This window comes from Saccostrea cucullata, unplaced genomic scaffold (genome assembly GCF_032062105.1).
Source record: "Saccostrea cucullata isolate Sc308-1 unplaced genomic scaffold, CSIRO_AGI_Scuc_v1 ctg796, whole genome shotgun sequence".
NCBI classification, from domain to species: domain Eukaryota; kingdom Metazoa; phylum Mollusca; class Bivalvia; order Ostreida; family Ostreidae; genus Saccostrea; species Saccostrea cuccullata.
In genome coordinates this window covers 59,174-73,805 of record NW_026927405.1, presented here as the reverse complement: position 1 = coordinate 73,805, position 14,632 = coordinate 59,174, and the positions used below count along the sequence as shown (strand labels likewise).

Sequence of the window (14,632 nt, the reverse complement as noted above, 5' to 3'; positions counted from 1 at the left end):
ACTGAAATCAGATCAAAACTGTAGGAGGAGTAGCATTTTGAAAGAATTTCACAAAAATTTCTATTTTTAGTAACCACGGCAACACCATTCATCAAAATCAAAAACCGATACACAGAATTATGTATCTTAGTGTAGTCTACTTGTGTGCCAAGTTATACTGAAATCAGACCAAAACTGTAGGAGGAGTAGCATTTTGAATGAATTTCACAGAAATTTCTATTTTTAGTAACCACGGCAACACCGTTCATCGAAATCAAAAACCGATACACAGAATTATGTATCTTAGTGTAGTCTACTTGTGTGCCAAGTTATATTGAAATTAGACCAAAACTGTAGGAGGAGTAGCATTTTGAAAAATTGTTTACAGACAGACGGACAGACGGACAGACAGACGGACAGACGGACGGACGCCGGACGCATTACTATCGCATAAGCTCTTCTGGTCTCTGACCAGTAGTGCTAATAAAAAATTAAGATAAGAAATATTTTGTTGACATCCTCCAAAAAAATCTTTATGAAAATTTAGAAATCAAAGTTGCAAACAAAAAATGACTTTCATATACTGTAAATCACTTTTTATTCGCGAGAACTTTATTTTCGCGTAATTACACCAGACAGCGTGCTCGCGAAAATTTAATTCTCGCATATAAAAGCATTCCTTAAGATTATATAGAGCAATAACCACAATTCGTGAAAATTTTGTCTCGCTAATCAAGAGTCAACGACTATCTCATGAAAAAAAGGTATCGCGAAAATTTAGTGATCTACAGTACTTGTAATGAAACTCACTTTGGCTATGTCTCTTTTAGCAGGATCAGATGAGTTGGCATACAGTGAACCAAGGATCTTCATTGTTTCATAATTCCCAGACTGGGCCTTCAGCACCTTCTCAAAGCATGTGGCTGCCTGTAGGAAAATGTGACGATTAAAGTGGGCATTCATACAATAACACAATACCAAATACTGATACAACAAACTACAAGTAGCATGGAAGCTTGAGTTAATTTGTTCCGTAGGATAACTTACATTTTCATTATCTCCTCTGTAGATGTACATTTGACCCAGACCAAAGAATGGCAGCACAAAGTTAGCAGGAGCAAACTGTGTAGACTGGTAGTAATACTGAAAGGCTTGGTCATAGTCTTGCTGTAAAATAAACAAATCAGATACATGTATATTACAACATATCCTGATCATTCATTAATAATTCTGAATAAATTAAAATATCATTTTACTCTGAGAATTTTTTTGGTCTTTTTACCTGAACATGGAAGGCTCGAGCGAGTTGGTAGCAGCTTTCAGCTCTCATGCCTTCGTTCTCTGTGTTGTGGAAAGAGTGAAGGGCCAGATGTTGTACTTTTTGGTAATCCTATGGGTAAAAAATAAAGCTTAACTACATACAATTTAACTTTATCAATATATAACAGCAGTCTTTTGATTTAATGACTGAATATCAATACTGTATACAGGGTTTTTTTCTGTGTTATTTTCGCCCCTTTACACTTGCTAACAATTTTGCCCCGGTTTAAAATTACCCAGTCACAGTTCTGTTTAAGAATTTATACCGAGTTCTTTGAATTCGCCCTGTTTTAAATTCGCCCACTTTTGATAAGGGCGAAAATAAAATAGGGGCGAAATTTTCCCTGTATATAGTACTTGACTTCTGTTTGTTCCTTCATGTGGTTTCAATCAACAAAATATCTAGTCATGTCAAATTTGTGTTATGATGTGCTATTATCAATTTGAAAAAAGCTACCTTTTTGTAGAAGAAGTGGTTGGCAAGATGGTTAAGAATCATGGGGTTGGTGGAGTCTATGGTATATGCCTTGGACAGTAACTGGACACCATTCTTGATAGAATCCTGGGTTTTGGAGTTCAGTTCTAGGATAGCAAGTCCAATCAATGCCCCCACACACTGTGGGTCTAACTGTAAGGCTCGCTCAAAGGCCATCCTATAAACATATACAAACAGATATGTTTTAAATGAACATTAGTACAGAAGCTTTATTTTTCATCAGAGAATTTGGATATTCAGTTTGAGGCAAAGAACCAAATCATCTTCAATTCATTTTTTATAATAGTTGAACCAGTTGAGAACTTTGAAACTTAAAAACATAATTCATGCTTTTGAATTTGCCCAGTTTAAGTACTCTGATCTAAAACATTAAAAAATTATTTTTCATTCATTCCCGCCAACCTGGCTTTTTCCTGGCGATTAAGTTTGACAAAGCAGTGACCCAGACCCAGCCGGACCGAGGCGGGGCAGTTATGGTTGGTTTTCAGGGCCTTCTTGTAGTAGGCTAGGGCCCCACGATAATCCTTCTTATTGAAGGCAATACAGGCCTTTCCTAGCAGTGAGGGGATATTATTGTTTGCCTAAAACAAAAAGGATGAAATATTAACATTAGATTTTATTTATTGTACACGCTAGTATTTGTCATGTACAGCAACATTACACATCAGCAAGAAGAGAGACAACTGCATGTAAGAGTATATACTGGAAATTTTCAGGTCAAATTCAAAATATTCTGATTCAGAAACATTTGTGCACAACTCTATAATTGGCATTAATGAAAATGAAAAATGAATCTTCATAACTGAATCCCTTATTAAAAGTCAACATGTATTTTCTTTGTTACAGGAAAAAAACAATTTTTTTTAGCCTTACCTGACCCAACACGAAGTTAAACTGTGCGTCAGCCTGGTCCATTTTGTCTCCTTCCAAAAGACAAAAGTAGGCACGGCCCAGCAAGTGATTCTACAATAGAAATTAAAGATGCCATGCTCAACAGAGAGTACACACTAAGTGAGAAAAACCTTGTAATAAATAATTACTGAAAGTTATGATCCTTAATACAATTCTATGGTGGGGTGTATTTGGAATTAGTTCCTACAATTTTGCTTTGAATGACATTGTTATGTTACTTCTAAAGAATTGATCAGCATGATCGAAATACAGAAGTTTCCACAATTTTTGATTTTACATGCTTTTTACATACTTCTTCCTTACCTGGTCGTACATAATGATTCTATCAGCTGTTGTGTACAGTAAGGTAGCCTGTGTGAACAGTTCCCTTTTCTTATCTTTATTCTTCTCTTTATGGCCTTTCTGGACATAGTAGGCAGCCAGGGTGTCCAGAGCTCGCATCTGATCTCGCTCAAAGTTAGGGTAGTCCAACCCCGCATCTGTTCTGGAGGCATCCAGAATCTTGACAAAGTCTTGGACATAATTCTGTTTGTAATACTCCAACTACAAAACATAAGGTTATTTACAGAAAGGGTTTACAAGTAGATCTGCTGTCATCAGTTTTATACATATAATACATCACTGTATTGACACTTTGGGTATCTTAAACATTAAAATCATAAATACATGTACCATGTATTCTTAAGTGAGTTGAAAGTTATAATCTTCATCTTTTATATTTTAACCTGGTTATTAAACCCTTGTTAGTGGGTATCTTGAACATCAAAATGATGTGGAAATTTCTCAGTGAGTTGTGGGTCCCACAAACTTTCTTAGTTTCTATATTTTAAAGCTTATTTATGTTAATTATTTTAACACTCAGACATCTTGAAAGTTTCTTTTTCTCAGCCCTACTAAGTTCAGGGCAATGACAATTGATGGACAGAGTTTCAGAATTTTTCAATATATTCAGTGGGGTTGGGATCGGGATTGGGGGGAACAAATACTCACTGCCAATGTGACCCAGATATGAAGCGGTGCTACTTCCTGTCTGAGGATACTGAGTACTTCTTCTCCTTCAGGCAGCTGATCCAGATCCAACTCAATCACCTAAAGACAAATCTCAGGTTAATCAGTCTTAGTCCAGTCACAGAAAATGTACACAGTAAACCATGGTTACAGCTTTTACACTTGATTAAACACTTCGCTGTTAGCATGAATATATTCTCTGTATTAATATAACATTAAAAATACATGGATTTCCCTCAAACTCTTCAAATATAAGAAATATTTGGTTGAGGATATGGAACATGACAGAGGTTAGGTTTAGCAAGCCCTCTATCAACATGATCAAGTTCTTAATTCCAGTCCAAATACTGCTTAGGTTATTAACAAAAATGCAGTGATTTTTTTCCATCCATTGGGAAAGGGTCCGGTACCGGTTCAATTGGGAAAAATAACATTGCAGAAAAACAAAGGAGAATTTTCTCTCATTTTCTCTCAAATGGAACGTCATTTGCGTTTATTCCAACTTAATTACCTATTACTCCTTGTTTTAAAGAATAAGCAACAAGTACTTGTTTTTTATATCAAAGTCCCATGTTTTTACATTTTCATGCTTTCAATTTGTCAAAATGTATGACACTACGCTGTCTAAATCACAGGTTCCGCCAAATTAAGACTTTCTCTACTTTCGATTTGAGCAGAAGTGAAACAATTAGTCAACTTGTACAATGTTTCATTTAACAAGAAATATGATGTCGTCGTAGTCTGTTGCTTCACAGTTTAATTGGGAATTTTTCGTCACAGAATTGGGAAACATTAACATATTTTGGCATTGGGAATGGTGCCGTTTATCGGTACCAGTTATATAAGGGGAAAAAACGCTGAAACGGTTATGTTTTTGTTTATATCCTGCAACATAGTGCTACCTTTACCTCCCAAAATAAGCTATATAAACTTAATTTTGGCATGCCTCTTCAGTTGAATCTATGATGTCCTATAAATAATTAGGGGTGGGATGATACACACATCTTATGATACGATACGTATCTCGATACATTTGCATGATACGATACATGTCTCGATATTATGATAAATTATAAAACTATTCAAAAGAATTAGTATTTTATTTCTTTTTTTGTTTGTTGACATTACATCAACAAATTATTCTATATCAAATCATGTTTGCTTTGAAACTAATACTTGAAGTTCATCAATTTCATTGACTAAAACGTTACGAAAACAATAATACATGTACATACTATTATTACCAAATTACTATTCAGAAGTTGTTTACAGATAGTTGTGTAGTTCATCAGAGAACACTGACTAAAAATTCATTTAAAAACATCGATCACATTTACATTATTATCAATTCATTGCTGAAAGTCTGAAGCCAAGTTGAGATTACAAAAAAAAGTACGAGACAGACTAACAATTAATAATATCAAATGCTCTGGAAACGATATTTTCTGTGTATAGCACACATTACATACTGAACTTTTCTTGTCCAATCTTCCGAGGCTGCTTAATAGTGAAAACGTTTTACCCCTAACCAACGACTTATTAGTTCTAAAGTGTGTTTTCAAAATCAACATCATCTCTTCGCTTCGTACAAGCCGCCATTTTCTAAGGACAGGTACTTTCATTTTCAATTTTTGGATAGGTCGTTCGTGTATCGTTTTGTACCAATATTTGAATGCTTGTGTCGTAAACCGTATCTTGGAGGAAAATATCGGTATGTATCGGTATATCGTCCCACCCCTATAAATAATGCAAAATTTAAGATGCCAATGTACATTGCTATATTTCAGCATTTATGGTATATAGCACAGGCACCTGAATTTTTATCAGTAAGTCGCTAAATAAGCCATATATCGATAAATTCTACCCCCTCTATATATAAATACACAAGGTGTGCAACGCCATTTTGACCCCCTCCTCGATTCAGGCTTGAATTTAACACATAAATTGGATATGCCTACCGGTTTCCGTGTAGCATTGGGTTCAAATATGATATTTCTCGCTATACATTTCTTCCGAAAGTTTAAATCCAACGCGTTGATAATGCTAACAACTAAAATTCAAGCAAACTTCGAATTTCGTTCCAAGGCCCGATCGCCATCAGCTGACGTCACGGAAATCTAATCTCGACGCCAAATGCTCTAAAATATAAACTTTTTAATACAGCAATTGTAGATTTAATTTATTGACAAACAAAAATAGGAAATAATAAAATATCAAAGGATTATATTGTTTGTTATACTTGATTTTATTTAACATATGTTTGATTAATTTATGTATTAGAGCATTTGGTGTAGAGATTAAATTTCCGTGACGTCAGCTGATGGCGATCGGGCCTTGGGACGAAATTCGAAGTTTGCTTGAATTTTAGTTGTTAGCATTATCAACGCGTCGGATTTAAACTTTAGGAAGAAATGTTTAGCGAGAAATATCATATTTGAACCCAATGCTACACGCAAACCGGTAGGCATATCCAATTTATGTGTTGAATTCAAGCCTGAATCGAGGAGGGGGTCAAAATGGCGTTGCACACCTTGTGTATTTATATATAGAGGGGGTAGAATTTTTCGATATATGGCTTATTTAGCGACTTATTGATAAAAATTCAGGTGCCTGTGTATATAGCTTTGGTTTACTCATTATTATGATACCTTTATTTTATCAATTCAGTTGGTTGTTGCAAGATAACATGAATTATGGATACCCAAAACAAATCAAAATGGTTTAACTGTTTATCCATAAATTAGAAATTCGCTATATGCGTGTTTTACTGTATAAATTTTAATGTGCGCTTTCCTGTTGAATGTTCATGAAGAAAAACCTAAAATTCAGAATAAAATTTTGAAAACTGTCAAATCATATGTTATAACAGCGAAAACATGACAAGTAGATGATTTTTTTTCTACAAATGCGTGCAAACATTTGGCGAGACATCGGGTTCACATTTTGCCTCCAAATCAATTGTGTATTGTGTTGTAGATGTGTGGTTACAAAAGCTATTGTCAGCCACAAATTTAGAAGAAAGTTGTAAGTAAACATTGTTAGTAAAAGCTTACCTCATCGGTATCCCGAAGAGGGATCTCTATTGAACCAGACATGGTTTTAGAAATCACACTCTTTCCCCGGAATCCTCCACTCGCTTTGCAAACTTCCGGTTTAATGGTATACCAATCCCGATCAAAATAATATCCTCGATGTCAATGAGGACGATTTCATTTTTTTCTGGAATAAAGACTAAAACAGACTTACAGTATTTCAAAATTTCATGGCCGTGGGAACCAGGGGATGGGGGTGGCAAAAGACATGTGATTATAAGGCCTACTGCAGAGGCATAATTAAATGGGGTCTAATTTTTACTTGTTGTTTTAAAAAAGCTTCATTCTTGGAAATATAGAAAAACATAGTGTCTTTGGAATAACACATTCACTAAATAAATGTTGAAATAAAATTTCCTGGGCAGCACAGGTGCTTGGGGACAGAAGTTCTAGCATGGCCAGCTGGCGGGAACTAGGTTATGACTCCTCCAACCTTTTGACGTCACAAGTACGTCAACTTTGTTTTGGCTATGTTATGGACATGGTTAGCGACTATTTATCTTATGTAAGGTTCTAAAATAATTGAGAGGTAAGTAAAAATAATTATTTTACTTTTTTAACAACTAGCACAGCTTTATCATTACCGAAGTTATTTTCCAGAAATAAAAGTTAAAATTCTCAGCACTGGATAATATTTACGTTTGTTTTAAGATGTTAAGTAAGAGTATGCAGTATTTCGCTTCCAAAATAATTAAAAATGTTAATGCCCATAACGCAAAAACACTCCTAAATGACCCTTACGGAAGTTAAATTTTTAAGAGGGACAATTCAATTTGTTTATGTCGAAAATGTAATTGTTTAAAGTAACTGCTTCTCAACTAAAATTGATGATATTAGGTTTTATGGTCACTTTCAGGTACGTTTCAATTCTTTGTAAAATCTGCACTCTGTTCCTGCAATTAAAAAGCAAAATCGCTAAGTTAATTGATTTTAGCTAAGATTTCAGGTATAAGATTGATTGATTGTATGTTGTTGAACGTCCCTCTCGAGAATTTTTCACTCATATAGAGACGCGACCACTTGCCGGTGGAGAGCTGCAAATATTGTCCTATACTCGGTACTCATGGCCATTTAACAGGGAGGGATCTTTTTCGTGCCAGCACCTACTGCGACACGGGACCTCGATTTATATGGTTTCATCCAAAGGACCGGTCTCTACGGCCCACACTGGGATTTGAATCCGCGACGTAAGGATCAACTCCTTACTTCGCGACTCTAGAGCCTGAAAGAAGATACACGCATTTCTTCGCGAGAAGTGGTTTGTTTTCTTTTTTGTAGGGAAAACTTTTCTTTTACGTTCCTTGCAATCTTCCCAGAACGCCTTTACGGCTGAAAATAAATTTCGTCTTGAAATTTCTGAAATTTTTATGAATGAAGGATTTTTTTTAAACAATTTATACTGTGCTAATTTAGAAACTTTAACTGCAAATATGTAACTAAATATTCACAAATCCATTTGTCTGTTTTGATTTTAAAGTCGAAATCGATCTCGATCTTTCAAATTATAAGTTAAGATATTACAAAGGTAAATTTGTAAGCGTCATCAAAAATGGTTATTGGGCATGTTTTTGTAGATTATTTAACAACAAAGAAATTAAGATTAAAGAATAACTCATGATCATGTTACCCAAATGGTATTTCTATAAGTTTCTAAGGAGACCACTAAAGATTTTCAATGGAGGAGCAATTCTTAAACTAGAGTTAATAATAAGTTTACAATTGTAATAAAAATTTAAATGTGAGTGTTCAGTTTTTCATTTATAGCGGATCCGAAGCCAAAAAAACATAAATGTGGCGGGAAATAGTCTATGACACTTCCAGCCTTATGACATCACAAGTCAATCAACAATCAACTTTGTGATATGAACGTTATAAACAGACTAATTTTCTAATATACTGAAAAGGATTTAGGTGACAAAAGAGGTAAGCAAAAAATGATTTTACTTTTTTAGCCAGCATTTAGGACCTAGCTTTACGTGAAGTCCTTGGCGATGACGTCATGCTTGGTAACTGCTAGGTAACTGCTAGGTAGCGTTGCGTTTTGGTTACTGTTGTTAGTTACTCACTTCGATCAGCTGCGAGTAGACGTGTTTTTCACAGAGCGACAAAAATCACAAATATCACTATGAAAAGACAAAGATCTTCCGAGAGAAAGAGCCAGAGTGTGTCTAAGAGGGTAATTCTTCTGGAAATAAAATTTTATTGGTCTTTAATGCTTGTTTTTATGAGATTCAGCACTGAACAATTTTGATGTATGCCCATACAATGAAAAGGGGGTATGCCTAATGGAATCTACTTTGCACATTTCTTTGTTTTTAGCTATGTTTTAAACAGAAGAGGTTTATTTTAAAATTTCAATGGAGTAAAAATGTTAAGAAAAATATAGGCCTACATTTGATTTAGAGTTTGAAAAAAGAAAAAAAAACAAACATTTAAGCTAACATATGAAAGTACTAGGACCTAGGCCCCAGGCCTCCATACACCTTCGGTGCTTATGATATAAATCGGGGATGGGGTGGGGTGTAAGTCATGACAGAGAATATAGGAGACCATTTAATATAAGCTCTACTTATAATTGTTAAATAATACAAATGGATTGTGTTTAAAAAGTTAACAAATACCACAACAAAGAGGAAATGCGGTATGGCCTTTGACATTACACAAATCTCTTGCGGAGTTTTCTTCAAAATCTCTCATTTTTCTGTTGCACTCAATATAGGGCCAAGTTTTCATATGATCACTTACTTCGTTAGGTTTATCGTTGGCTATAACCTTTATAAGAGACATGCAGGCCTCTGCCTTTAAAAAATCGAAACCTCATCTGTAAATAAACAAAGGGAGCACACTCTAAAGCAATCGTATTATGAGTTGTCCCCCTTTAACATTGAAACATTTGATTTGTACAATAAGAAAAATTGTATGAATTTTTCTAGACGCTTTCAGTCGTTGAGTTTCAATGAAACTTTAAAAAAAGGAAAAATGGCCCAAATATATCACTTTTGTTTTTAAATTAACATATTTTTTTTTTCAGTAATTCTTATTTCCTTCTTCTTTATCAATTGAATCCTGGGAAATAAAAGAAAAATAAATCATCCACACACATCAATATTGCTTTAAAAAAAATCATCAATAATTTCTTGTTAATATACTCCTGCAACTTTTGACCAAACTTCTATTTCTGCCTATCGGGTATGTTGTAAATGAGTCGGCACTATCACAGCATGTTGAAATGAAAGTGCAACTGTAGGTCATTAAGTTTTCGAAACAGAGAAATAAATACAGTAATCCAAGAAAGATATTGTTTGCAGTTCAAATTGAAAAAAAAGATGGAACATTGGCTCGTTTTCCTTGAAGTAAAGCTTTTTTGAAACAGTTTTTAAAAAAAAAAAATGCTTTTCAACTGTTTAAATATAAGCTGATGTACAGTCACTGTACTTGATCAAAATATATACATGTATTAATTAATTTATACAAATGCATCATTTTAATATGTATATTATTAAATAAATTTAACTTTCCATTCTTTAAATAAAGCTTTATCTTTTTTATTTAAAAAGCGCCGTATAGACGTCTCTTCAGATGACAGTCGTCAGTGGTACGAGGTGATGCTTGCCCTGGCGGCCAAATCAGCTGTAAGTCTCTCTCTCTCCTCTCTCTCTCTCTCCTTGTCCTTTCAGTAAATATCTATAGCTTCTGTCTTCTCTCTCCAGTGAATACTCTCTATAATCTCTATCCTTTCTCTCCAGTGCAAACAAGTCTTTACTTCTGCTGCTCACGAGTGGAGAGAGCACATTAAAGACTGGGTAAGAGTCTTGCGGGATTAAAACAAATACAAAACATCAACATATTTATCTCTATGGGTTCAGTTGATGTTTGTTTATATATGCTCATTTATTGATTATTGATTATATACATGGATTTGTTTAATATAAATATTTTCTGTTTTACTAGTATGAGTTGACCCATGCCATCAACAAGTCTGAGGAGCGTAGGGAGCTACCCACCATACCTCAACCTACGCATCAGGTACGTGCCGCATGCACATTGTTCGAATTAGTACATGTACTTACTTTGCACTTACGGGGGGACCTTTAACATGATGTATCTTTTGAAGATTATACGTCTTGTTTAACCACAAAAAAATTCTTACAGATGGAGTGGTTGGCTAGAGTTAATTTTAAACACAGACCCATGCGCCGCAACATACCAGAACAGAGACGTCATAAAGTCTCTAAGAAACAAGACCTGAATTCTTCCTTTTACGTCTACTAAAGAGGAGGAGGATTTTGGTGAGTGAAACCATCGGAAACCTGTATATTGGATATATGATTAAAGATCTTTATATTCTTTAACAGGGAGGACTTTTATATGTATAGGCTATGCCTGTTGCCCTATCAATAAAAATGTTCAGATCTACTTTATACTTTTCTGCAAGTATTTCTTTTAAAATATACCACACTGCAAGTCTTTAACAGAAAGTTGCATAACGTACCGTGAACTCCTTCATTTTGGGTTTTTTTCTCTCTCGTTGTTTTCATGCCATGAAGAGACCATGAATTCATCCCCCCTCTTGAAAGTGTTTTTTTTTATATTTCATGTTTTTCACCAACAATGAAGTAAAATATTTACAACAACCAACCAACCCCCCCTCCCCCCCCCCCCCCCGATAAAAAATGGATGCTTGATTTCCCTTTCTTAACTGTAAAGTTTGATAACTTTTCTAAACCGTATGTATGCTCTGTCAAATATTGATACAATTTTCCAATTTCTTGTAGGTATGGGACAGATACTAGTAGTTTGCAAGAATCTGAGACATTCTGACTGCCACAACCATCACAGTACCGTGCACTGTCTGTACTTGTATTTTGTGTACCACACACTTTCTATGGACCCAAGTGCCTGACTTTAAAAAGTGCTATTTTAATGACCATCTCAGTGTTAACGCCACAGCCATCATAGTGCCACACACTGACAGTGCTTGAATTTTGTGCATCACGTACACACCCTTTTTGGACCCATATGTGTTTGACTACACATGGTGTGTTTCATAACTTTTACAGTGCCACTGTGGTCCTGAAGGTCCTTCTGCATTGCATTTTATCAGGCGCTGCGTGTGACTATGCATAGACTTTGTTAAATAAGACATTTGCTGCATGTTTAGCAGATGTATTAATTTTCTTATCTGGCAAAGTTTTATTTGCCTTTATGTTTAAAGACTCGCCATTATTTTTTATTTTTTATTATTTCTTTTGTTATATACTACTTGCATGTTACTTTTGTTGTTGTTTTAATATACTTTAAACAGATGAGTTTGCCTTGAAGTTACTTTTCATCATCATCATCGTCGTCCTTTATACATCCTGTGGTATGTTGGACGGCAACAGATCTCCTCCACTTTTGTCTATTCTGGACCATCCTAGTTGATCCCCATGTTTGGTGCATGGTTTTCACTTTTCACCGTCCTTCTCCTAGATGGTCTGGTCTCCCTCTCCTTCTTTTGCTCTCTTTGGCCATTGGGTCTAGTGCAGTGCTGTTCTTGTTGTTGGATGAGGATCTCTTTGAGGAACATGTCCTATCCATCTCCATCGGAGTTTGGCAATGATGGTATAATCGTCCTCTTGATCGCATCAGCTCAAATGCAGGTCTTCATTTGTAACCTTCTGGGGCCAGAATATCCTAGTACAATTCTCTGTTATTCTTTGACTTTCAGTAAGGCGTGGTATTCTCGATGTTACATAATAACCGTCTGAAATTTACACAGTCTTTCATTCACTGTTGAAATATACATGGGATAGAAATTCGGAAAATGTCAACGAGTGTAGCAAGGATCCAATGATAGCGTTTTGTAAGTTAAAGAGGTGGGGCTTAAGTCGACTCATCGTTGTCAACAACAAAGTTGCTGATGTTATTAATTTCTTACCAATGAGAATCTATTCGCCATTTGATAGACGCTAATTACGTAACGTCGAGAATGCCACTCCTTATTGAAAGTCGAGGGATGGCAGAGAAATGTACTACTAGTAAGTACAGAGTATTCGGCGGAGGCCTGTGGTGTGGAAGGATCGCAATTTGCTAAGACCTGTCTGTTATTCTCCAGCATTCTAATTAATATAGGAAATTGATACAAAACAGCTCTGATAAAGCTTCAGCTTGGTGCTGTACTGTGCAGACCTCCAGATGTTATTCATTTCTCGAGCTCTAAATACGAGTTCTCTCCTGGCCTTGTCCAGTCTGCTGTGGATATTCTCCTTTGTGTCACCCTCAGCAAATATATGTCATGCACATCATAAAATCAGACGATGTAAGATTGAAGGTTAAACGAAAGATAGATAAAAAGAAGGGTAAAGTAAAATTCGATCTGCAACTTACTAGTCCAATAGGAGATTTTATGATTTCTCCTTATTTGTCCTTCTGTTTGCTTGTCACTCTTCAGCATTTTCCCCCAAATGCTTTATGATACTGAGGTGATTCTTCGTATGCGAGTCTTTCTTATCAGATAATTATGTCAATTTGTCAGACCTTTTTGTTGTCACTTTCACATGTTAAAAATTCAACATGGCCATTTATGCCATCAACATATTTTTCTGACAAGTCGACATAAGTATCTGGCAAGTCAACATAAAGATCTGACAAGTCGACATATTATTTGACAAGTCAAAATCTTTTTCTGATAAGTCGATATAACATCTGACAAGCCAACTAGTCAGAAAATTACGTGGACTTCTCAGATAATGATAATTACGGAAGCGTAAATGGCTCTACACTTGTTGTGTTATAACTTTGTATATTGTCTTATATTTTATCGACTTATCAACATATAAAGTGTTATACCTCCTTATTTATGCACATATTTTAAATTGTATTAAGATTTCTTAACATAATTGAAGGCAACTTCTTTTGTTTAATAGATTTTATTGCTTTAAGTTTTATCGACTGAAATATTAATATATTGATTTTTAGATATTGATCGAAACAAGATATTTAATCATAATGATATAGTATTGTTGATATGATAAAATAAAGTTATACAGATTTTAATTTATGAATATTTGCGATAGAGAAGTTAGAATAAAGTGTTTTTGAATTATTTTGGCGGGGGCGGGAATTCCAATGAACCTTCACTTCACTCGGAATTTAGTGAAAGCTTACATTGTATGCATCATGTCAGCATGTACGATTAAAGGCTGAATCAAATTAAAAAGTATATTGAAAAAGGGAGATGGCGACACATTAAAAATTATAGATCCATAGGGGGCTAATGCACCGATCACCACTTTTGAATAGGGGGAGTATCTTTGTGCCCCTCATCCAGCTTTTAAAAAACCCCAAAAACGGAGTACAGCAGATATCCACTAATATATCCCTAAATTTAAGAAAATTATCGCAGTTAGATTATTAAATCCCTGGGGGAGTTTTTCTTGTTATATATTTATTTTGGCTGACACTACACTTTCTTCCTTTAAACTTGGTGATTAAGCTTATACAGATTGACTGAAAGTACAAATTATGTAAAGCAATAAGAAGTTAGATCTGATGTTTATATTTTTATGCAGGGGGAGGGGGGAGGTTTCAAGACTGGAGGTCCCCATTCATGAGTCAGATCCCATGTATACCTCAGAGTGGAACAGCATCAAATATTTACAAAGTACATATATAATCAGTTTTACTTTTATAGCAGTGTTACTTTCTATTTTCGCTTCATTAGCGATTTACAATCCCCACTGAACTCAAGAGATATAAGCAGTGAACCATGATAGAATATATCAGATTCCCTCTTCAAAATGATGGGTACAAATATTTCCTATGACAATGCATATTATTTAAC

The 14,632-nt window shown here is 35.0% G+C and overlaps 2 protein-coding genes across 3 annotated transcripts in view; one reads left to right on the top strand and one right to left on the bottom strand.

The window, feature by feature from the left end:
* Positions 1 to 6,908, bottom strand: part of LOC134274404 (RNA polymerase-associated protein CTR9 homolog) — a 46,034-nt gene extending 39,126 nt beyond the window's left edge. Inside the window, 9 exon segments of the mRNA XM_062756690.1 lie at positions 790 to 906; positions 1,027 to 1,146; positions 1,262 to 1,369; positions 1,757 to 1,952; positions 2,198 to 2,376; positions 2,669 to 2,758; positions 3,011 to 3,250; positions 3,698 to 3,796; positions 6,769 to 6,908. Of these exon segments, the coding sequence (XP_062612674.1) occupies positions 790 to 906; positions 1,027 to 1,146; positions 1,262 to 1,369; positions 1,757 to 1,952; positions 2,198 to 2,376; positions 2,669 to 2,758; positions 3,011 to 3,250; positions 3,698 to 3,796; positions 6,769 to 6,810 (1,191 nt within the window). The 5' untranslated portion in view covers positions 6,811 to 6,908.
* Positions 6,909 to 8,888: 1,980 nt separating this feature from the next.
* Positions 8,889 to 12,108, top strand: LOC134274396 (uncharacterized). 2 transcript variants are annotated; one of them, XM_062756683.1, is made up of 6 exons: positions 8,889 to 8,983; positions 10,365 to 10,439; positions 10,554 to 10,610; positions 10,759 to 10,833; positions 10,960 to 11,096; positions 11,583 to 12,108. In XM_062756683.1, the coding sequence occupies exons 1-5, from the start codon at positions 8,933 to 8,935 to the stop codon at positions 11,077 to 11,079; spliced, it is 378 nt and encodes a 125-aa protein (XP_062612667.1). In that variant the 5' UTR covers positions 8,889 to 8,932; the 3' UTR covers positions 11,080 to 11,096; positions 11,583 to 12,108. The 2 variants fall into 2 exon arrangements, with proteins under 2 accessions (XP_062612667.1, XP_062612668.1); XM_062756684.1 differs by lacking the exon at positions 10,554 to 10,610 and having other exon boundaries at positions 11,583 to 12,096.
* The last annotated feature ends 2,524 nt before the right edge of the window (positions 12,109 to 14,632 follow it).